The sequence below is a fragment of the Taudactylus pleione genome, unplaced genomic scaffold (genome assembly GCF_031769625.1).
Source record: "Taudactylus pleione unplaced genomic scaffold, aTauple2 ptg003540l, whole genome shotgun sequence".
NCBI classification, from domain to species: Eukaryota; Metazoa; Chordata; class Amphibia; order Anura; family Myobatrachidae; genus Taudactylus; species Taudactylus pleione.
The window spans coordinates 1-23,476 of NW_028287882.1; the positions used below are offsets into that span (position 1 = coordinate 1).

General features: G+C 45.0%; 1 protein-coding gene, 10 non-coding genes and 2 pseudogenes across 11 annotated transcripts; all 13 read left to right on the plus strand.

The window, feature by feature from the left end:
• Positions 1-212: 212 nt before the first annotated feature.
• LOC148430600 (U2 spliceosomal RNA) lies at positions 213-403 on the plus strand. Its single transcript, XR_015877378.1, has one exon. It is a non-coding gene; the product is annotated as a U2 spliceosomal RNA (small nuclear RNA).
• A 1,400-nt stretch (positions 404-1,803) lies between these two features.
• LOC148430601 (U2 spliceosomal RNA) lies at positions 1,804-1,994 on the plus strand. The gene has a single exon (XR_015877392.1). It is a non-coding gene; the product is annotated as a U2 spliceosomal RNA (small nuclear RNA).
• A 1,400-nt stretch (positions 1,995-3,394) lies between these two features.
• LOC148430602 (U2 spliceosomal RNA) lies at positions 3,395-3,585 on the plus strand. The gene has a single exon (XR_015877403.1). It is a non-coding gene; the product is annotated as a U2 spliceosomal RNA (small nuclear RNA).
• Positions 3,586-4,985: 1,400 nt separating this feature from the next.
• Positions 4,986-5,176, plus strand: LOC148430603 (U2 spliceosomal RNA). Its single transcript, XR_015877414.1, has one exon. It is a non-coding gene; the product is annotated as a U2 spliceosomal RNA (small nuclear RNA).
• Positions 5,177-6,576: 1,400 nt separating this feature from the next.
• Positions 6,577-6,767, plus strand: LOC148430604 (U2 spliceosomal RNA). The gene has a single exon (XR_015877420.1). It is a non-coding gene; the product is annotated as a U2 spliceosomal RNA (small nuclear RNA).
• A 1,401-nt stretch (positions 6,768-8,168) lies between these two features.
• Positions 8,169-8,359, plus strand: LOC148430605 (U2 spliceosomal RNA). Its single transcript, XR_015877381.1, has one exon. It is a non-coding gene; the product is annotated as a U2 spliceosomal RNA (small nuclear RNA).
• Positions 8,360-9,759: 1,400 nt separating this feature from the next.
• Positions 9,760-9,950, plus strand: LOC148430606 (U2 spliceosomal RNA). Its single transcript, XR_015877382.1, has one exon. It is a non-coding gene; the product is annotated as a U2 spliceosomal RNA (small nuclear RNA).
• Positions 9,951-11,351: 1,401 nt separating this feature from the next.
• On the plus strand, positions 11,352-11,542 carry LOC148430607 (U2 spliceosomal RNA). The gene has a single exon (XR_015877383.1). It is a non-coding gene; the product is annotated as a U2 spliceosomal RNA (small nuclear RNA).
• A 1,401-nt stretch (positions 11,543-12,943) lies between these two features.
• LOC148430608 (U2 spliceosomal RNA) lies at positions 12,944-13,134 on the plus strand. Its single transcript, XR_015877385.1, has one exon. It is a non-coding gene; the product is annotated as a U2 spliceosomal RNA (small nuclear RNA).
• Positions 13,135-14,534: 1,400 nt separating this feature from the next.
• LOC148430609 (U2 spliceosomal RNA) lies at positions 14,535-14,725 on the plus strand. Its single transcript, XR_015877386.1, has one exon. It is a non-coding gene; the product is annotated as a U2 spliceosomal RNA (small nuclear RNA).
• A 1,401-nt stretch (positions 14,726-16,126) lies between these two features.
• LOC148430610 (U2 spliceosomal RNA) lies at positions 16,127-16,226 on the plus strand (annotated as a pseudogene).
• A 670-nt stretch (positions 16,227-16,896) lies between these two features.
• Positions 16,897-18,165, plus strand: LOC148430611 (uncharacterized). The gene has a single exon (XM_088466567.1). The coding sequence runs from the start codon at positions 16,912-16,914 to the stop codon at positions 18,163-18,165; it is 1,254 nt and encodes a 417-aa protein (XP_088322693.1). The 5' UTR covers positions 16,897-16,911.
• Positions 18,166-22,003: 3,838 nt separating this feature from the next.
• On the plus strand, positions 22,004-22,178 carry LOC148430612 (U2 spliceosomal RNA; annotated as a pseudogene).
• Positions 22,179-23,476: the final 1,298 nt, after the last annotated feature.

The window sequence follows — 23,476 nt, forward strand, 5'->3', positions numbered from 1 at the left end:
AGGCAAGTGGTGGGCAAAAAAAAAAAAAAAAAAAAAAAAAAAAAAGGCCCTTGCTGTGGGTCAGTCATTGCAGTAGCTGGAAGCACCTTGGACAGGGCCGCAAGCAGCAGGAGGCCGCTCTTCATAGATTATTGGTGGCTGCTCTAGCATTCTCCTTGATTGTGTGAGTCAGGTCAGAACGGAGCGTGTTTTTTCCGTGCCCTTAATGGGTTATCGCTTCTCGGCCTTTTGGCTAAGATCAAGTGTAGTATCTGTTCTTATCAGTTTAATATCTGATACGCCCCCTATCTGGGGGCCATATATTAAATGGATTTTTAGAACAGGGAGATGGAAGAAGAGCTTGCTCTGTCCACTCCACGCATTGACCTGGTATTGCATTACTTCCAGGACCGGTGCACCTTTCCTAAACTGTTATCCAAAAATAGAAAAGAACTATTTAACTCTTTCGTTTCACTTTGTTTCATTCTTACAGATTCAACAAACTAGTCTTTTGCCTGTGTCTGCACGTCATGCAATCAAATGACAATACCACCACCTGCTGCGCCTCCTGCACTCACCTGCTTGCACTTTGGCACTTCTTAACACTTCATTTGGTTTATGTACGTAACTACTGAAAATAAACAAGATCTGTTTATTTGGTGTCGTCTCGTCTGCTGCCTTATTGTGTCTACATTTGTTTTTCTCCATTTAGGCCTATGTCTGGGATTGAACCCAAATTATATATCATTGGAGTTGAGTTGCAGAGTAATTTGGAAATCAATTGCACAAAGAACGTATTGCATAATGAACGTATGCTACAGTTTGAGCTCTGATTTTCCAACCCACCCAGGTGATGCCACATTTAGATTTTGAATTCGTTTGCGTCTCTTTTTCACTTTTTTGGCACCAAGAAGTGTCAACCAACCACACGGATAGATTGAACTTTTGCACATGGATAGATTGAACTTTTGCAGTCGTGAATTGGCCATCTTTTCATTTGGACAACTTGAATATTTTGCAAACTTTGTCCCCACATAGAAATTTGGGAGACTAGGTTTATGCTTAATCATTTGAAATTGGCGCTCATTTGGTCAAGCAATTTGTTTCCAATAAATGGTTTTGTTACGGGTTTAAATGTGCCTCTTTCGGCATCGTGCGACCATCAAGAAACCTTTTTGGGTCCCTATTTGCAAGGACAATCAATTGGAGAAAGCATCTCGTGGTCTGTGTCTCCCTCCAATGGACCTCAGCAAGCAAGTGCAATACTTGTAAACATCAGAACACACTGACATCAGAGTAGAATGTTGGTTGTTTGAAAATTAGAATGAGAATGCACCAACATTCTGTGTTCTGACTGTCAACATTCTCTTCTTCCTGAACATTCCGTAGACACTGTGAACATTCCGAGCAATGTTTCTGAGCATTTCAATGAAGGGTTACACTGTCTAATAAACTGCAGGGACACGGCTCGAAGAAAGGAAGGCCGCAAAGCGTCTTTTGGGTGGGTGTGGCAGAGGTTTGCAGGAGGCGGTGCCAATGCAAATCATGCAGCTAGCAAGAGAGTATGGGAAAGAAACCCAAAGCACTTCTGCTTGTAACTAAGCTATGGTAAAGGCAAGTGGTGGGCAAAAAAAAAAAAAAAAAAAAAAAAAAAAAAGGCCCTTGCTGTGGGTCAGTCATTGCAGTAGCTGGAAGCACCTTGGACAGGGCCGCAAGCAGCAGGAGGCCGCTCTTCATAGATTATTGGTGGCTGCTCTAGCATTCTCCTTGATTGTGTGAGTCAGGTCAGAACGGAGCGTGTTTTTTCCGTGCCCTTAATGGGTTATCGCTTCTCGGCCTTTTGGCTAAGATCAAGTGTAGTATCTGTTCTTATCAGTTTAATATCTGATACGCCCCCTATCTGGGGGCCATATATTAAATGGATTTTTAGAACAGGGAGATGGAAGAAGAGCTTGCTCTGTCCACTCCACGCATTGACCTGGTATTGCATTACTTCCAGGACCGGTGCACCTTTCCTAAACTGTTATCCAAAAATAGAAAAGAACTATTTAACTCTTTCGTTTCACTTTGTTTCATTCTTACAGATTCAACAAACTAGTCTTTTGCCTGTGTCTGCACGTCATGCAATCAAATGACAATACCACCACCTGCTGCGCCTCCTGCACTCACCTGCTTGCACTTTGGCACTTCTTAACACTTCATTTGGTTTATGTACGTAACTACTGAAAATAAACAAGATCTGTTTATTTGGTGTCGTCTCGTCTGCTGCCTTATTGTGTCTACATTTGTTTTTCTCCATTTAGGCCTATGTCTGGGATTGAACCCAAATTATATATCATTGGAGTTGAGTTGCAGAGTAATTTGGAAATCAATTGCACAAAGAACGTATTGCATAATGAACGTATGCTACAGTTTGAGCTCTGATTTTCCAACCCACCCAGGTGATGCCACATTTAGATTTTGAATTCGTTTGCGTCTCTTTTTCACTTTTTTGGCACCAAGAAGTGTCAACCAACCACACGGATAGATTGAACTTTTGCACATGGATAGATTGAACTTTTGCAGTCGTGAATTGGCCATCTTTTCATTTGGACAACTTGAATATTTTGCAAACTTTGCCCCACATAGAAATTTGGGAGACTAGGTTTATGCTTAATCATTTGAAATTGGCGCTCATTTGGTCAAGCAATTTGTTTCCAATAAATGGTTTTGTTACGGGTTTAAATGTGCCTCTTTCGGCATCGTGCGACCATCAAGAAACCTTTTTGGGTCCCTATTTGCAAGGACAATCAATTGGAGAAAGCATCTCGTGGTCTGTGTCTCCCTCCAATGGACCTCAGCAAGCAAGTGCAATACTTGTAAACATCAGAACACACTGACATCAGAGTAGAATGTTGGTTGTTTGAAAATTAGAATGAGAATGCACCAACATTCTGTGTTCTGACTGTCAACATTCTCTTCTTCCTGAACATTCCGTAGACACTGTGAACATTCCGAGCAATGTTTCTGAGCATTTCAATGAAGGGTTACACTGTCTAATAAACTGCAGGGACACGGCTCGAAGAAAGGAAGGCCGCAAAGCGTCTTTTGGGTGGGTGTGGCAGAGGTTTGCAGGAGGCGGTGCCAATGCAAATCATGCAGCTAGCAAGAGAGTATGGGAAAGAAACCCAAAGCACTTCTGCTTGTAACTAAGCTATGGTAAAGGCAAGTGGTGGGCAAAAAAAAAAAAAAAAAAAAAAAAAAAAAAAGGCCCTTGCTGTGGGTCAGTCATTGCAGTAGCTGGAAGCACCTTGGACAGGGCCGCAAGCAGCAGGAGGCCGCTCTTCATAGATTATTGGTGGCTGCTCTAGCATTCTCCTTGATTGTGTGAGTCAGGTCAGAACGGAGCGTGTTTTTTCCGTGCCCTTAATGGGTTATCGCTTCTCGGCCTTTTGGCTAAGATCAAGTGTAGTATCTGTTCTTATCAGTTTAATATCTGATACGCCCCCTATCTGGGGGCCATATATTAAATGGATTTTTAGAACAGGGAGATGGAAGAAGAGCTTGCTCTGTCCACTCCACGCATTGACCTGGTATTGCATTACTTCCAGGACCGGTGCACCTTTCCTAAACTGTTATCCAAAAATAGAAAAGAACTATTTAACTCTTTCGTTTCACTTTGTTTCATTCTTACAGATTCAACAAACTAGTCTTTTGCCTGTGTCTGCACGTCATGCAATCAAATGACAATACCACCACCTGCTGCGCCTCCTGCACTCACCTGCTTGCACTTTGGCACTTCTTAACACTTCATTTGGTTTATGTACGTAACTACTGAAAATAAACAAGATCTGTTTATTTGGTGTCGTCTCGTCTGCTGCCTTATTGTGTCTACATTTGTTTTTCTCCATTTAGGCCTATGTCTGGGATTGAACCCAAATTATATATCATTGGAGTTGAGTTGCAGAGTAATTTGGAAATCAATTGCACAAAGAACGTATTGCATAATGAACGTATGCTACAGTTTGAGCTCTGATTTTCCAACCCACCCAGGTGATGCCACATTTAGATTTTGAATTCGTTTGCGTCTCTTTTTCACTTTTTTGGCACCAAGAAGTGTCAACCAACCACACGGATAGATTGAACTTTTGCACATGGATAGATTGAACTTTTGCAGTCGTGAATTGGCCATCTTTTCATTTGGACAACTTGAATATTTTGCAAACTTTGTCCCCACATAGAAATTTGGGAGACTAGGTTTATGCTTAATCATTTGAAATTGGCGCTCATTTGGTCAAGCAATTTGTTTCCAATAAATGGTTTTGTTACGGGTTTAAATGTGCCTCTTTCGGCATCGTGCGACCATCAAGAAACCTTTTTGGGTCCCTATTTGCAAGGACAATCAATTGGAGAAAGCATCTCGTGGTCTGTGTCTCCCTCCAATGGACCTCAGCAAGCAAGTGCAATACTTGTAAACATCAGAACACACTGACATCAGAGTAGAATGTTGGTTGTTTGAAAATTAGAATGAGAATGCACCAACATTCTGTGTTCTGACTGTCAACATTCTCTTCTTCCTGAACATTCCGTAGACACTGTGAACATTCCGAGCAATGTTTCTGAGCATTTCAATGAAGGGTTACACTGTCTAATAAACTGCAGGGACACGGCTCGAAGAAAGGAAGGCCGCAAAGCGTCTTTTGGGTGGGTGTGGCAGAGGTTTGCAGGAGGCGGTGCCAATGCAAATCATGCAGCTAGCAAGAGAGTATGGGAAAGAAACCCAAAGCACTTCTGCTTGTAACTAAGCTATGGTAAAGGCAAGTGGTGGGCAAAAAAAAAAAAAAAAAAAAAAAAAAAAAAGGCCCTTGCTGTGGGTCAGTCATTGCAGTAGCTGGAAGCACCTTGGACAGGGCCGCAAGCAGCAGGAGGCCGCTCTTCATAGATTATTGGTGGCTGCTCTAGCATTCTCCTTGATTGTGTGAGTCAGGTCAGAACGGAGCGTGTTTTTTCCGTGCCCTTAATGGGTTATCGCTTCTCGGCCTTTTGGCTAAGATCAAGTGTAGTATCTGTTCTTATCAGTTTAATATCTGATACGCCCCCTATCTGGGGGCCATATATTAAATGGATTTTTAGAACAGGGAGATGGAAGAAGAGCTTGCTCTGTCCACTCCACGCATTGACCTGGTATTGCATTACTTCCAGGACCGGTGCACCTTTCCTAAACTGTTATCCAAAAATAGAAAAGAACTATTTAACTCTTTCGTTTCACTTTGTTTCATTCTTACAGATTCAACAAACTAGTCTTTTGCCTGTGTCTGCACGTCATGCAATCAAATGACAATACCACCACCTGCTGCGCCTCCTGCACTCACCTGCTTGCACTTTGGCACTTCTTAACACTTCATTTGGTTTATGTACGTAACTACTGAAAATAAACAAGATCTGTTTATTTGGTGTCGTCTCGTCTGCTGCCTTATTGTGTCTACATTTGTTTTTCTCCATTTAGGCCTATGTCTGGGATTGAACCCAAATTATATATCATTGGAGTTGAGTTGCAGAGTAATTTGGAAATCAATTGCACAAAGAACGTATTGCATAATGAACGTATGCTACAGTTTGAGCTCTGATTTTCCAACCCACCCAGGTGATGCCACATTTAGATTTTGAATTCGTTTGCGTCTCTTTTTCACTTTTTTGGCACCAAGAAGTGTCAACCAACCACACGGATAGATTGAACTTTTGCACATGGATAGATTGAACTTTTGCAGTCGTGAATTGGCCATCTTTTCATTTGGACAACTTGAATATTTTGCAAACTTTGTCCCCACATAGAAATTTGGGAGACTAGGTTTATGCTTAATCATTTGAAATTGGCGCTCATTTGGTCAAGCAATTTGTTTCCAATAAATGGTTTTGTTACGGGTTTAAATGTGCCTCTTTCGGCATCGTGCGACCATCAAGAAACCTTTTTGGGTCCCTATTTGCAAGGACAATCAATTGGAGAAAGCATCTCGTGGTCTGTGTCTCCCTCCAATGGACCTCAGCAAGCAAGTGCAATACTTGTAAACATCAGAACACACTGACATCAGAGTAGAATGTTGGTTGTTTGAAAATTAGAATGAGAATGCACCAACATTCTGTGTTCTGACTGTCAACATTCTCTTCTTCCTGAACATTCCGTAGACACTGTGAACATTCCGAGCAATGTTTCTGAGCATTTCAATGAAGGGTTACACTGTCTAATAAACTGCAGGGACACGGCTCGAAGAAAGGAAGGCCGCAAAGCGTCTTTTGGGTGGGTGTGGCAGAGGTTTGCAGGAGGCGGTGCCAATGCAAATCATGCAGCTAGCAAGAGAGTATGGGAAAGAAACCCAAAGCACTTCTGCTTGTAACTAAGCTATGGTAAAGGCAAGTGGTGGGCAAAAAAAAAAAAAAAAAAAAAAAAAAAAAAGGCCCTTGCTGTGGGTCAGTCATTGCAGTAGCTGGAAGCACCTTGGACAGGGCCGCAAGCAGCAGGAGGCCGCTCTTCATAGATTATTGGTGGCTGCTCTAGCATTCTCCTTGATTGTGTGAGTCAGGTCAGAACGGAGCGTGTTTTTTCCGTGCCCTTAATGGGTTATCGCTTCTCGGCCTTTTGGCTAAGATCAAGTGTAGTATCTGTTCTTATCAGTTTAATATCTGATACGCCCCCTATCTGGGGGCCATATATTAAATGGATTTTTAGAACAGGGAGATGGAAGAAGAGCTTGCTCTGTCCACTCCACGCATTGACCTGGTATTGCATTACTTCCAGGACCGGTGCACCTTTCCTAAACTGTTATCCAAAAATAGAAAAGAACTATTTAACTCTTTCGTTTCACTTTGTTTCATTCTTACAGATTCAACAAACTAGTCTTTTGCCTGTGTCTGCACGTCATGCAATCAAATGACAATACCACCACCTGCTGCGCCTCCTGCACTCACCTGCTTGCACTTTGGCACTTCTTAACACTTCATTTGGTTTATGTACGTAACTACTGAAAATAAACAAGATCTGTTTATTTGGTGTCGTCTCGTCTGCTGCCTTATTGTGTCTACATTTGTTTTTCTCCATTTAGGCCTATGTCTGGGATTGAACCCAAATTATATATCATTGGAGTTGAGTTGCAGAGTAATTTGGAAATCAATTGCACAAAGAACGTATTGCATAATGAACGTATGCTACAGTTTGAGCTCTGATTTTCCAACCCACCCAGGTGATGCCACATTTAGATTTTGAATTCGTTTGCGTCTCTTTTTCACTTTTTTGGCACCAAGAAGTGTCAACCAACCACACGGATAGATTGAACTTTTGCACATGGATAGATTGAACTTTTGCAGTCGTGAATTGGCCATCTTTTCATTTGGACAACTTGAATATTTTGCAAACTTTGTCCCCACATAGAAATTTGGGAGACTAGGTTTATGCTTAATCATTTGAAATTGGCGCTCATTTGGTCAAGCAATTTGTTTCCAATAAATGGTTTTGTTACGGGTTTAAATGTGCCTCTTTCGGCATCGTGCGACCATCAAGAAACCTTTTTGGGTCCCTATTTGCAAGGACAATCAATTGGAGAAAGCATCTCGTGGTCTGTGTCTCCCTCCAATGGACCTCAGCAAGCAAGTGCAATACTTGTAAACATCAGAACACACTGACATCAGAGTAGAATGTTGGTTGTTTGAAAATTAGAATGAGAATGCACCAACATTCTGTGTTCTGACTGTCAACATTCTCTTCTTCCTGAACATTCCGTAGACACTGTGAACATTCCGAGCAATGTTTCTGAGCATTTCAATGAAGGGTTACACTGTCTAATAAACTGCAGGGACACGGCTCGAAGAAAGGAAGGCCGCAAAGCGTCTTTTGGGTGGGTGTGGCAGAGGTTTGCAGGAGGCGGTGCCAATGCAAATCATGCAGCTAGCAAGAGAGTATGGGAAAGAAACCCAAAGCACTTCTGCTTGTAACTAAGCTATGGTAAAGGCAAGTGGTGGGCAAAAAAAAAAAAAAAAAAAAAAAAAAAAAAAGGCCCTTGCTGTGGGTCAGTCATTGCAGTAGCTGGAAGCACCTTGGACAGGGCCGCAAGCAGCAGGAGGCCGCTCTTCATAGATTATTGGTGGCTGCTCTAGCATTCTCCTTGATTGTGTGAGTCAGGTCAGAACGGAGCGTGTTTTTTCCGTGCCCTTAATGGGTTATCGCTTCTCGGCCTTTTGGCTAAGATCAAGTGTAGTATCTGTTCTTATCAGTTTAATATCTGATACGCCCCCTATCTGGGGGCCATATATTAAATGGATTTTTAGAACAGGGAGATGGAAGAAGAGCTTGCTCTGTCCACTCCACGCATTGACCTGGTATTGCATTACTTCCAGGACCGGTGCACCTTTCCTAAACTGTTATCCAAAAATAGAAAAGAACTATTTAACTCTTTCGTTTCACTTTGTTTCATTCTTACAGATTCAACAAACTAGTCTTTTGCCTGTGTCTGCACGTCATGCAATCAAATGACAATACCACCACCTGCTGCGCCTCCTGCACTCACCTGCTTGCACTTTGGCACTTCTTAACACTTCATTTGGTTTATGTACGTAACTACTGAAAATAAACAAGATCTGTTTATTTGGTGTCGTCTCGTCTGCTGCCTTATTGTGTCTACATTTGTTTTTCTCCATTTAGGCCTATGTCTGGGATTGAACCCAAATTATATATCATTGGAGTTGAGTTGCAGAGTAATTTGGAAATCAATTGCACAAAGAACGTATTGCATAATGAACGTATGCTACAGTTTGAGCTCTGATTTTCCAACCCACCCAGGTGATGCCACATTTAGATTTTGAATTCGTTTGCGTCTCTTTTTCACTTTTTTGGCACCAAGAAGTGTCAACCAACCACACGGATAGATTGAACTTTTGCACATGGATAGATTGAACTTTTGCAGTCGTGAATTGGCCATCTTTTCATTTGGACAACTTGAATATTTTGCAAACTTTGTCCCCACATAGAAATTTGGGAGACTAGGTTTATGCTTAATCATTTGAAATTGGCGCTCATTTGGTCAAGCAATTTGTTTCCAATAAATGGTTTTGTTACGGGTTTAAATGTGCCTCTTTCGGCATCGTGCGACCATCAAGAAACCTTTTTGGGTCCCTATTTGCAAGGACAATCAATTGGAGAAAGCATCTCGTGGTCTGTGTCTCCCTCCAATGGACCTCAGCAAGCAAGTGCAATACTTGTAAACATCAGAACACACTGACATCAGAGTAGAATGTTGGTTGTTTGAAAATTAGAATGAGAATGCACCAACATTCTGTGTTCTGACTGTCAACATTCTCTTCTTCCTGAACATTCCGTAGACACTGTGAACATTCCGAGCAATGTTTCTGAGCATTTCAATGAAGGGTTACACTGTCTAATAAACTGCAGGGACACGGCTCGAAGAAAGGAAGGCCGCAAAGCGTCTTTTGGGTGGGTGTGGCAGAGGTTTGCAGGAGGCGGTGCCAATGCAAATCATGCAGCTAGCAAGAGAGTATGGGAAAGAAACCCAAAGCACTTCTGCTTGTAACTAAGCTATGGTAAAGGCAAGTGGTGGGCAAAAAAAAAAAAAAAAAAAAAAAAAAAAAAGGCCCTTGCTGTGGGTCAGTCATTGCAGTAGCTGGAAGCACCTTGGACAGGGCCGCAAGCAGCAGGAGGCCGCTCTTCATAGATTATTGGTGGCTGCTCTAGCATTCTCCTTGATTGTGTGAGTCAGGTCAGAACGGAGCGTGTTTTTTCCGTGCCCTTAATGGGTTATCGCTTCTCGGCCTTTTGGCTAAGATCAAGTGTAGTATCTGTTCTTATCAGTTTAATATCTGATACGCCCCCTATCTGGGGGCCATATATTAAATGGATTTTTAGAACAGGGAGATGGAAGAAGAGCTTGCTCTGTCCACTCCACGCATTGACCTGGTATTGCATTACTTCCAGGACCGGTGCACCTTTCCTAAACTGTTATCCAAAAATAGAAAAGAACTATTTAACTCTTTCGTTTCACTTTGTTTCATTCTTACAGATTCAACAAACTAGTCTTTTGCCTGTGTCTGCACGTCATGCAATCAAATGACAATACCACCACCTGCTGCGCCTCCTGCACTCACCTGCTTGCACTTTGGCACTTCTTAACACTTCATTTGGTTTATGTACGTAACTACTGAAAATAAACAAGATCTGTTTATTTGGTGTCGTCTCGTCTGCTGCCTTATTGTGTCTACATTTGTTTTTCTCCATTTAGGCCTATGTCTGGGATTGAACCCAAATTATATATCATTGGAGTTGAGTTGCAGAGTAATTTGGAAATCAATTGCACAAAGAACGTATTGCATAATGAACGTATGCTACAGTTTGAGCTCTGATTTTCCAACCCACCCAGGTGATGCCACATTTAGATTTTGAATTCGTTTGCGTCTCTTTTTCACTTTTTTGGCACCAAGAAGTGTCAACCAACCACACGGATAGATTGAACTTTTGCACATGGATAGATTGAACTTTTGCAGTCGTGAATTGGCCATCTTTTCATTTGGACAACTTGAATATTTTGCAAACTTTGTCCCCACATAGAAATTTGGGAGACTAGGTTTATGCTTAATCATTTGAAATTGGCGCTCATTTGGTCAAGCAATTTGTTTCCAATAAATGGTTTTGTTACGGGTTTAAATGTGCCTCTTTCGGCATCGTGCGACCATCAAGAAACCTTTTTGGGTCCCTATTTGCAAGGACAATCAATTGGAGAAAGCATCTCGTGGTCTGTGTCTCCCTCCAATGGACCTCAGCAAGCAAGTGCAATACTTGTAAACATCAGAACACACTGACATCAGAGTAGAATGTTGGTTGTTTGAAAATTAGAATGAGAATGCACCAACATTCTGTGTTCTGACTGTCAACATTCTCTTCTTCCTGAACATTCCGTAGACACTGTGAACATTCCGAGCAATGTTTCTGAGCATTTCAATGAAGGGTTACACTGTCTAATAAACTGCAGGGACACGGCTCGAAGAAAGGAAGGCCGCAAAGCGTCTTTTGGGTGGGTGTGGCAGAGGTTTGCAGGAGGCGGTGCCAATGCAAATCATGCAGCTAGCAAGAGAGTATGGGAAAGAAACCCAAAGCACTTCTGCTTGTAACTAAGCTATGGTAAAGGCAAGTGGTGGGCAAAAAAAAAAAAAAAAAAAAAAAAAAAAAAAGGCCCTTGCTGTGGGTCAGTCATTGCAGTAGCTGGAAGCACCTTGGACAGGGCCGCAAGCAGCAGGAGGCCGCTCTTCATAGATTATTGGTGGCTGCTCTAGCATTCTCCTTGATTGTGTGAGTCAGGTCAGAACGGAGCGTGTTTTTTCCGTGCCCTTAATGGGTTATCGCTTCTCGGCCTTTTGGCTAAGATCAAGTGTAGTATCTGTTCTTATCAGTTTAATATCTGATACGCCCCCTATCTGGGGGCCATATATTAAATGGATTTTTAGAACAGGGAGATGGAAGAAGAGCTTGCTCTGTCCACTCCACGCATTGACCTGGTATTGCATTACTTCCAGGACCGGTGCACCTTTCCTAAACTGTTATCCAAAAATAGAAAAGAACTATTTAACTCTTTCGTTTCACTTTGTTTCATTCTTACAGATTCAACAAACTAGTCTTTTGCCTGTGTCTGCACGTCATGCAATCAAATGACAATACCACCACCTGCTGCGCCTCCTGCACTCACCTGCTTGCACTTTGGCACTTCTTAACACTTCATTTGGTTTATGTACGTAACTACTGAAAATAAACAAGATCTGTTTATTTGGTGTCGTCTCGTCTGCTGCCTTATTGTGTCTACATTTGTTTTTCTCCATTTAGGCCTATGTCTGGGATTGAACCCAAATTATATATCATTGGAGTTGAGTTGCAGAGTAATTTGGAAATCAATTGCACAAAGAACGTATTGCATAATGAACGTATGCTACAGTTTGAGCTCTGATTTTCCAACCCACCCAGGTGATGCCACATTTAGATTTTGAATTCGTTTGCGTCTCTTTTTCACTTTTTTGGCACCAAGAAGTGTCAACCAACCACACGGATAGATTGAACTTTTGCACATGGATAGATTGAACTTTTGCAGTCGTGAATTGGCCATCTTTTCATTTGGACAACTTGAATATTTTGCAAACTTTGTCCCCACATAGAAATTTGGGAGACTAGGTTTATGCTTAATCATTTGAAATTGGCGCTCATTTGGTCAAGCAATTTGTTTCCAATAAATGGTTTTGTTACGGGTTTAAATGTGCCTCTTTCGGCATCGTGCGACCATCAAGAAACCTTTTTGGGTCCCTATTTGCAAGGACAATCAATTGGAGAAAGCATCTCGTGGTCTGTGTCTCCCTCCAATGGACCTCAGCAAGCAAGTGCAATACTTGTAAACATCAGAACACACTGACATCAGAGTAGAATGTTGGTTGTTTGAAAATTAGAATGAGAATGCACCAACATTCTGTGTTCTGACTGTCAACATTCTCTTCTTCCTGAACATTCCGTAGACACTGTGAACATTCCGAGCAATGTTTCTGAGCATTTCAATGAAGGGTTACACTGTCTAATAAACTGCAGGGACACGGCTCGAAGAAAGGAAGGCCGCAAAGCGTCTTTTGGGTGGGTGTGGCAGAGGTTTGCAGGAGGCGGTGCCAATGCAAATCATGCAGCTAGCAAGAGAGTATGGGAAAGAAACCCAAAGCACTTCTGCTTGTAACTAAGCTATGGTAAAGGCAAGTGGTGGGCAAAAAAAAAAAAAAAAAAAAAAAAAAAAAAAGGCCCTTGCTGTGGGTCAGTCATTGCAGTAGCTGGAAGCACCTTGGACAGGGCCGCAAGCAGCAGGAGGCCGCTCTTCATAGATTATTGGTGGCTGCTCTAGCATTCTCCTTGATTGTGTGAGTCAGGTCAGAACGGAGCGTGTTTTTTCCGTGCCCTTAATGGGTTATCGCTTCTCGGCCTTTTGGCTAAGATCAAGTGTAGTATCTGTTCTTATCAGTTTAATATCTGATACGCCCCCTATCTGGGGGCCATATATTAAATGGATTTTTAGAACAGGGAGATGGAAGAAGAGCTTGCTCTGTCCACTCCACGCATTGACCTGGTATTGCATTACTTCCAGGACCGGTGCACCTTTCCTAAACTGTTATCCAAAAATAGAAAAGAACTATTTAACTCTTTCGTTTCACTTTGTTTCATTCTTACAGATTCAACAAACTAGTCTTTTGCCTGTGTCTGCACGTCATGCAATCAAATGACAATACCACCACCTGCTGCGCCTCCTGCACTCACCTGCTTGCACTTTGGCACTTCTTAACACTTCATTTGGTTTATGTACGTAACTACTGAAAATAAACAAGATCTGTTTATTTGGTGTCGTCTCGTCTGCTGCCTTATTGTGTCTACATTTGTTTTTCTCCATTTAGGCCTATGTCTGGGATTGAACCCAAATTATATATCATTGGAGTTGAGTTGCAGAGTAATTTGGAAATCAATTGCACAAAGAACGTATTGCATAATGAACGTATGCTACAGTTTGAGCTCTGATTTTCCAACCCACCCAGGTGATGCCACATTTAGATTTTGAATTCGTTTGCGTCTCTTTTTCACTTTTTTGGCACCAAGAAGTGTCAACCAACCACACGGATAGATTGAACTTTTGCACATGGATAGATTGAACTTTTGCAGTCGTGAATTGGCCATCTTTTCATTTGGACAACTTGAATATTTTGCAAACTTTGTCCCCACATAGAAATTTGGGAGACTAGGTTTATGCTTAATCATTTGAAATTGGCGCTCATTTGGTCAAGCAATTTGTTTCCAATAAATGGTTTTGTTACGGGTTTAAATGTGCCTCTTTCGGCATCGTGCGACCATCAAGAAACCTTTTTGGGTCCCTATTTGCAAGGACAATCAATTGGAGAAAGCATCTCGTGGTCTGTGTCTCCCTCCAATGGACCTCAGCAAGCAAGTGCAATACTTGTAAACATCAGAACACACTGACATCAGAGTAGAATGTTGGTTGTTTGAAAATTAGAATGAGAATGCACCAACATTCTGTGTTCTGACTGTCAACATTCTCTTCTTCCTGAACATTCCGTAGACACTGTGAACATTCCGAGCAATGTTTCTGAGCATTTCAATGAAGGGTTACACTGTCTAATAAACTGCAGGGACACGGCTCGAAGAAAGGAAGGCCGCAAAGCGTCTTTTGGGTGGGTGTGGCAGAGGTTTGCAGGAGGCGGTGCCAATGCAAATCATGCAGCTAGCAAGAGAGTATGGGAAAGAAACCCAAAGCACTTCTGCTTGTAACTAAGCTATGGTAAAGGCAAGTGGTGGGCAAAAAAAAAAAAAAAAAAAAAAAAAAAAAAGGCCCTTGCTGTGGGTCAGTCATTGCAGTAGCTGGAAGCACCTTGGACAGGGCCGCAAGCAGCAGGAGGCCGCTCTTCATAGATTATTGGTGGCTGCTCTAGCATTCTCCTTGATTGTGTGAGTCAGGTCAGAACGGAGCGTGTTTTTTCCGTGCCCTTAATGGGTTATCGCTTCTCGGCCTTTTGGCTAAGATCAAGTGTAGTATCTGTTCTTATCAGTTTAATATCTGATACGCCCCCTATCTGGGGGCCATATATTAAATGGATTTTTAGAACAGGGAGATGGAAGAAGAGCTTGCTCTGTCCACTCCACGCATTGACCTGGTATTGCATTACTTCCAGGACCGGTGCACCTTTCCTAAACTGTTATCCAAAAATAGAAAAGAACTATTTAACTCTTTCGTTTCACTTTGTTTCATTCTTACAGATTCAACAAACTAGTCTTTTGCCTGTGTCTGCACGTCATGCAATCAAATGACAATACCACCACCTGCTGCGCCTCCTGCACTCACCTGCTTGCACTTTGGCACTTCTTAACACTTCATTTGGTTTATGTACGTAACTACTGAAAATAAACAAGATCTGTTTATTTGGTGTCGTCTCGTCTGCTGCCTTATTGTGTCTACATTTGTTTTTCTCCATTTAGGCCTATGTCTGGGATTGAACCCAAATTATATATCATTGGAGTTGAGTTGCAGAGTAATTTGGAAATCAATTGCACAAAGAACGTATTGCATAATGAACGTATGCTACAGTTTGAGCTCTGATTTTCCAACCCACCCAGGTGATGCCACATTTAGATTTTGAATTCGTTTGCGTCTCTTTTTCACTTTTTTGGCACCAAGAAGTGTCAACCAACCACACGGATAGATTGAACTTTTGCACATGGATAGATTGAACTTTTGCAGTCGTGAATTGGCCATCTTTTCATTTGGACAACTTGAATATTTTGCAAACTTTGTCCCCACATAGAAATTTGGGAGACTAGGTTTATGCTTAATCATTTGAAATTGGCGCTCATTTGGTCAAGCAATTTGTTTCCAATAAATGGTTTTGTTACGGGTTTAAATGTGCCTCTTTCGGCATCGTGCGACCATCAAGAAACCTTTTTGGGTCCCTATTTGCAAGGACAATCAATTGGAGAAAGCATCTCGTGGTCTGTGTCTCCCTCCAATGGACCTCAGCAAGCAAGTGCAATACTTGTAAACATCAGAACACACTGACATCAGAGTAGAATGTTGGTTGTTTGAAAATTAGAATGAGAATGCACCAACATTCTGTGTTCTGACTGTCAACATTCTCTTCTTCCTGAACATTCCGTAGACACTGTGAACATTCCGAGCAATGTTTCTGAGCATTTCAATGAAGGGTTACACTGTCTAATAAACTGCAGGGACACGGCTCGAAGAAAGGAAGGCCGCAAAGCGTCTTTTGGGTGGGTGTGGCAGAGGTTTGCAGGAGGCGGTGCCAATGCAAATCATGCAGCTAGCAAGAGAGTATGGGAAAGAAACCCAAAGCACTTCTGCTTGTAACTAAGCTATGGTAAAGGCAAGTGGTGGGCAAAAAAAAAAAAAAAAAAAAAAAAAAAAAAAGGCCCTTGCTGTGGGTCAGTCATTGCAGTAGCTGGAAGCACCTTGGACAGGGCCGCAAGCAGCAGGAGGCCGCTCTTCATAGATTATTGGTGGCTGCTCTAGCATTCTCCTTGATTGTGTGAGTCAGGTCAGAACGGAGCGTGTTTTTTCCGTGCCCTTAATGGGTTATCGCTTCTCGGCCTTTTGGCTAAGATCAAGTGTAGTATCTGTTCTTATCAGTGCTGACTGACTGGACTGTGACTACACTCGGGCTCCAGAGGACCTGCTGCCGCATTTTTTCTGGACCTGCACCGGCCGAGGAAGCTGAAAGAGGACTGCTGAGAGGAAGAAGGATTCGACTTGCCGAGGGTTAGACTTGCTGCTCCGCCCTCTGAAGAAGCGACTGCCAAGCTCCGACCAGCGTCCCCCAGACTGCCGACTGCGACGAGGAAGGACTACAAGTAGCAGAGGGTCAGACTTGTTTGCTCTGCCCTCTGTGAAACCGACCTCCGACCAGCGACGACCAGACCCTGCGAAGAGGAAGGACCTCGACCAGCATTGGGCTAGACTTGTTTGCTCTGCCCTCTGCGAAGCCGTCTCCCGACCTCCGACCAGCGGCGACCAGACCCTGCGACCGCGACGAGGAAGGACTTCGACTGGCATTGGGTTAGACTTGTTTGCTCTGCCCTCTGCGAAAGCGACTTCCGACCTCCGACCGCCGCAGACCCTTCTCCAGCCCAACTTCGACCCCGGGCAAGAAGCAGGAGAGATGGCCTCAGCTGCCCCCACCCCGGTGCCAGCCTCAGCCTCCGCTCCAGCCACCTCTGCCAGGAAGAAGGCGGCAAAGAAGGGACCGAAGCTGGCCGAAGCTCTGCCCGACCAGGTCCCATCCACCTCCACCGCCCCTCCAGCAACAGCCCCCGAGAAGCCCAGCCAGACCCAGCCCAAGGGTACCCCAGCCTTGGAGCCCTGGATGAGGCAGACCGTCGTGATGAAGCTGAAGGAGGTGGAAGGAAAGATGCCGGACATGACGACGGAGACCTTCGGCAAGAAGATGATCCTTGAACAGGGGTTCTCGACTGCTGAAACCCTCAGCATACAGAACTACATCAAGGGCATCTTTTACGTGACCTTTGCCTCCATTGCAATCTGCAAGAGGTACTGGGAAGCGGTGAAAGCGGCGAGGCCTGAATCCCCTTTCTCTCGCTTTGTGGGCAATTGCCCTATTCAAAGAGAGGAGAGGCGGGTGACGGTTTCAATGCGGAACCCACACACGCCTGGCAAGGACATCGCCACTTTCCTGGGCCGTTTCTGCACGGTGATCAAGGAGCCCTCCAAGATCCTGGACAGGAATGGCTTCTGGACAGGCAAGTGGGCTGTCATCGTCAAGCTCCTAAAAGACAACTGGAGCCCCGATGGAGTTGTGCACCTGCCACAGTTCTTCTCCCTGGGCGCATCTGCAGGATTTCTCAGTTATCCGGACCAGCCGCGGATCTGCAAGACCTGCGGTGGGAAGGACCACATTGGGAGAGACTGCAAGGTGGCAGCCTGCAAGAAGTGCAAGGTGGCGGGACACGACACCAAGGATTGCCCCACCCAGAAGACATGCAACCTCTGTGGGGAGGTGAACCATGTCTACAGAGACTGCCCCAATAGGGCAAAATCCTATGTGGCAGCAGTGACTGGACAAGGCCAGCAGAGGCGCCAGGAGGGTAAGAAACCTTCCACCCCCACCCCACCCCCCCGCACCCGTCCTACCCTTCCTACCCCACCCCTCCCCACCCATCCTACCCCACGCCCTCCTCCCACTGTGACAGCAACTCCCACCCCCACTGCTGGCACAACCCCTCCCCCCTCTCCCTCCCGCTCCCTTCTCCATCCCACTGTCTCTTCCACCCCCCCTGTCTCTCTCCTCTCCGAGGAAGAGTTTCCCCCTCTTGTACCCTCTGCAGGCACTCAACAGTCGAGCAGGAAGCGAAAGGAGTTTGACAGCCCAGCTGCTGACCCCGACCCTTCCAAGAAGTTGGCGGTAGAACAGGTCGAGAACCCTCTTCCACTAGAGGACGAGATGGAGGCGATGGTGGAAAGCCTCGTGGAGGAGGTAGTACCTGACCTTAATGCTGACAACTTAATCGAACAGCTGATCCAGAGCTGTATGCAGCCGCCCCAACAGGGCGACCCAGCAACCGTTCAAGAGGAAGCACCGCCCGACAAGAGTGGTAGCTAAATGTATTTTCCGTGTTCTAACCTTTTTTCTCCCAACTAATGGTGTCTTTTTCCCTTTTTACCATTAATGTGAGGAGTATTAAGGATAAGTTTAGAAGACAGTCTGTGTTTGCATTTTTAGATACTCAGAAATGTGATGTTTACATGTTGCAGGAATGCTCTATTCCTTTTTCCAGGTCTTATAGACATCTGGGCCGGCAGTGGTCTCACGGTCCGTCCTATTGGTCTGGTGGGGGTGAGTGTAAGTCTGCAGGGGTCGCCATTCTTATTAGGGGGAGCCTCTTCACACTAGATTCTGTTCAGGAGCTCGTCTGCGGCAGATTGCTTATCGTAGACGGCTCCTGGGCAGGTGAGCCTATTAGGCTAATCTGTGTGTATGCACCCCCTGGTAAGAACGAGCGTTTGGAGCTTTTCCAGACCCTGCGGCTGCAGCTCGCAACCACTAGGGCAGTAGTGATGGCCGGAGATTTCAACTGCCCCATGGAAGAGGATGGACGCAGCACCTGCAACACTGCTAAGCTTGATTTGACATCTAAACTGCTCATAGAAATGGTAACCGAAGCTTCTCTGCGGGATGCTGTGGGCTCCATGGGGGCTGGCTCCGTGAATTACACGTGGAGCCGCCCCGATGGCTCGGTGCATTCCCGCATTGACTTTGTGTTTACCTCTAGAGCAGTGAAGCAGAACAGGCATGCTATGGTTCCCTGCTTCTTCTCTGACCACAGAGCCATTCTCTTCCAAGGAGACCTGGGCAATGGTTTTCCTCCTGGCCCAGGCTCCTGGAAGTTGAACTGTGCTCTGCTGGAAAGGGAGGAGGTGCTGGCCGAGCTGAAGGATGCCTACATCACATGGAAGAATGATAAATGCTATTTTGAATGCATGAGTGATTGGTGGGAATATGTTAAGGCTAACATTCGCAGTTTCTTTCAGGTCAAAGGAAGACAACAGGCGTGCGACCGAAAGAGGAACTTCAAGGGACTGCAGAGACAACTGCAGTCCCTGCAGGACCTCCAACGGTGCGGCTGGGACGTGAGAGATGATCTGGAGGAGACCAAAAAGAGCCTGAAAGGGCACTTCGAGGAGGAATCCAGACGCATCGTCTTCCGTTCCAAGGTGGAGAACCTGGAGAAGGGTGAGAAATGTAACTCTTTCTTTTTCAGGAAACTCCACTCTGGCCACACGCCCCTGACTGAGCTGCGAGATGAGACCGGTATTCCCAGGCAGGGGAAGGAGGGCGTCATGAAGGTCATCACGGACTACTATGGCGACCTCTACTCCCCAAAGACGACGGACAGTACTGTGGCTGATGAGTTCCTGTCAGGTATCACTAACACTATTGATCCTGCAGGTAAAGCAGCCATGGATGCTCCCTTGGTGTTGGAGGAGTTGCACTCTGCCGCTAAATCCTTTAGGCAGGGCAGGACCCCGGGCAGTGATGGTCTCCCAGCAGAGCTCTATGTAGCGCTGTGGGACCTCATTGGCCCGGACCTGCTCGAGCTGTACAAGGAGATGGTGGTGGAGGGCAAAATGCCTCCTTCACTGAGGGAGGGACTGATCACGATCTTGTATAAGCGTAAGGGGGAGAGATGTGAGCTGAAAAATTGGAGGCCCATCTCTCTCCTGAACGTGGACTACAAGATCCTGGCCAAGGTACTTGCCAACAGGCTGAAGGCTGTCATCGGACAGATCATTCACCCGGACCAGACCTGCGGCATTCCTGGCCGCAGGATTGCAGATAGCCTTGCCCTCCTCAGAGACACGGTCCATTACATCAAGGACCGGAACGTGCATGCGGCTCTGGTCAGCCTTGACCAGGAGAAGGCCTTTGACCGTGTCTCACATGAGTTGATGGGTAGGGTCCTGCAGAGGTTTGGGCTTGGTGAAATGTTTTGCACGTATGTTAACCTGATGTACCTTGATATTCACAGCTCGGTGTTGGTGAACGGCTGGAAGACTGACCCCTTTCCTATTCTATCTGGGGTCAGACAAGGCTGCCCTCTTTCACCTCTTCTTTTTGTTTGTGTTATAGAGCTCCTGGCTGTATGCATCAGACGGAAACCAGAGATCAGAGGGGTCATCGCACCGGGTCCAGACCGTAGAGAGGCCAAGTGCTCGCTGTACATGGACGACGTCACTGTCTTCTGCGCTGACCAGAGTTCGGTGACAGCACTCGTCCAGACCTGCGAGAGCTTCGGCCGAGCTTCAGGGGCAAAAGTCAACTGCGGGAAGTCAGAGGCTATGCTGTTCGGGCAGTGGCACCTGTCATCCTCCGCTCCATTCCCCTTTGCTGTCAAGCCGGACTTCATCAAAATTCTGGGAGTCTGGCTTGGTGGTGAAGGTGCGGCCCTGAAGTGCTGGGACGAAAGACTTGCCACTGTAAGGCAAAAAATTGGACTGTGGAGCCTCAGAGACCTTACCATCGAAGGAAAAGCACTTGTACTGCGCAACGAGATCCTTCCCGTTCTGCAGTACACAGCGCAGGCCTGGCCACCTCTGGTCACGGTCTGCAGGGCCATCACAAGGGCAGTGTTTCACTTCATCTGGGGCTCCAAGATGGACAGAGTAAAGCGGACAGTTATGTACAAGGAGCCCCTCAAAGGTGGAAAGGGAATACCAGATATCCCCACCATGCTGCGAGCCTTCTTTGTTTGCAACTGTATCCGCAGGACTTTGTGTGAGACTGATAATGACTCTGCAGGAAACTCCATGTCTCGCTTTTTCCTCCTACCCCTTTGGAGGGCCCTAGGCTGGGCTAAGTGGGACAGCTCCATCCCTTACAACTGGAACACTCCCTGGTTCTACCTGGACGTGTCCAAGTTTGTGAGGGAGCACCAACTGGAGGGAGTTAAACCTGACTTGTGGAAACCAAAGACTATCCACAAGCTCATCAGAGCAAAAGACGTCATGGAGCCTATTCCAGGGCTCCCTTCAGCAACTGCCAAGCAGGTATGGGACAATGTGGCCTCCAAAAGGCTCACAAATAGACACAAGGACATGTCATGGATGGCAATCCAAGGGGGTCTGCCCCTAAGGACATTCATGCACTCCCGTAACCTGTGCAGGTACAGACATTGCCCCTGGTGCATCTCTCACGAGGAAACAGCTATGCACTTGTTTTGGGACTGTACTTATGCACAGTTGTTGTTAGATGCCCTGGAAAATGAACTCAAAGACTGTGTGCCAAGGAGCAACCTTTCGTACCACTCGGTACTTTACGGACTGTTTCCTGGCACCCACACCTATGGGGCAATCCAGGAGGCCTGGCGCCTTATGAACTGTGTTAAGGACGCTTTGTGGCTTGCCAGGAATCGCCTCATTCTGCGGAGGGAGAGGATGTCTATCCAGGACTGTCGCAGGCTGATTCACAGCCTGCTAAGAGACTATTCCATCATGGACAGCCCTGAGGAAGAAGAGGACTAAACCCCCCTTCTTCTGCCCCCTCCCCCCATGCTTGATTGTCCAACAAGGACTGGGACAGTGGCCCCTTCCCCCATTTTTCACAGAGACTGATGTTTTGTTGATATGTCTTTCTATTTATTTACCCTTCCCATATATGTGTCTGTCTTTCAATAAAAACTTCAGTTCTGTGATTCCCCCCTCCCTTCCCCTCTACCCTCCACACCCATAGACCTTGTTGATTGTTGTTTTTGTTTAAGTAGTGAATGAATAATGCAAAGTATTATGTATAGTATAGGATGCCTTGTGCTATATGTTTTGCAATGCATTATATTGTATGTTTGATTATGTTTGATAGTGTATTGGGTTTAGGCTGTGCTGCGACACAGTACACTTGTATGTGTGATTTATGTATGTTTTTTGCCATCTTTATGTTAATAAAGAATGCTTTTTTCAATCAAAAAATCTGTTCTTATCAGTTTAATATCTGATACGCCCCCTATCTGGGGGCCATATATTAAATGGATTTTTAGAACAGGGAGATGGAAGAAGAGCTTGCTCTGTCCACTCCACGCATTGACCTGGTATTGCATTACTTCCAGGACCGGTGCACCTTTCCTAAACTGTTATCCAAAAATAGAAAAGAACTATTTAACTCTTTCGTTTCACTTTGTTTCATTCTTACAGATTCAACAAACTAGTCTTTTGCCTGTGTCTGCACGTCATGCAATCAAATGACAATACCACCACCTGCTGCGCCTCCTGCACTCACCTGCTTGCACTTTGGCACTTCTTAACACTTCATTTGGTTTATGTACGTAACTACTGAAAATAAACAAGATCTGTTTATTTGGTGTCGTCTCGTCTGCTGCCTTATTGTGTCTACATTTGTTTTTCTCCATTTAGGCCTATGTCTGGGATTGAACCCAAATTATATATCATTGGAGTTGAGTTGCAGAGTAATTTGGAAATCAATTGCACAAAGAACGTATTGCATAATGAACGTATGCTACAGTTTGAGCTCTGATTTTCCAACCCACCCAGGTGATGCCACATTTAGATTTTGAATTCGTTTGCGTCTCTTTTTCACTTTTTTGGCACCAAGAAGTGTCAACCAACCACACGGATAGATTGAACTTTTGCACATGGATAGATTGAACTTTTGCAGTCGTGAATTGGCCATCTTTTCATTTGGACAACTTGAATATTTTGCAAACTTTGTCCCCACATAGAAATTTGGGAGACTAGGTTTATGCTTAATCATTTGAAATTGGCGCTCATTTGGTCAAGCAATTTGTTTCCAATAAATGGTTTTGTTACGGGTTTAAATGTGCCTCTTTCGGCATCGTGCGACCATCAAGAAACCTTTTTGGGTCCCTATTTGCAAGGACAATCAATTGGAGAAAGCATCTCGTGGTCTGTGTCTCCCTCCAATGGACCTCAGCAAGCAAGTGCAATACTTGTAAACATCAGAACACACTGACATCAGAGTAGAATGTTGGTTGTTTGAAAATTAGAATGAGAATGCACCAACATTCTGTGTTCTGACTGTCAACATTCTCTTCTTCCTGAACATTCCGTAGACACTGTGAACATTCCGAGCAATGTTTCTGAGCATTTCAATGAAGGGTTACACTGTCTAATAAACTGCAGGGACACGGCTCGAAGAAAGGAAGGCCGCAAAGCGTCTTTTGGGTGGGTGTGGCAGAGGTTTGCAGGAGGCGGTGCCAATGCAAATCATGCAGCTAGCAAGAGAGTATGGGAAAGAAACCCAAAGCACTTCTGCTTGTAACTAAGCTATGGTAAAGGCAAGTGGTGGGCAAAAAAAAAAAAAAAAAAAAAAAAAAAAAAGGCCCTTGCTGTGGGTCAGTCATTGCAGTAGCTGGAAGCACCTTGGACAGGGCCGCAAGCAGCAG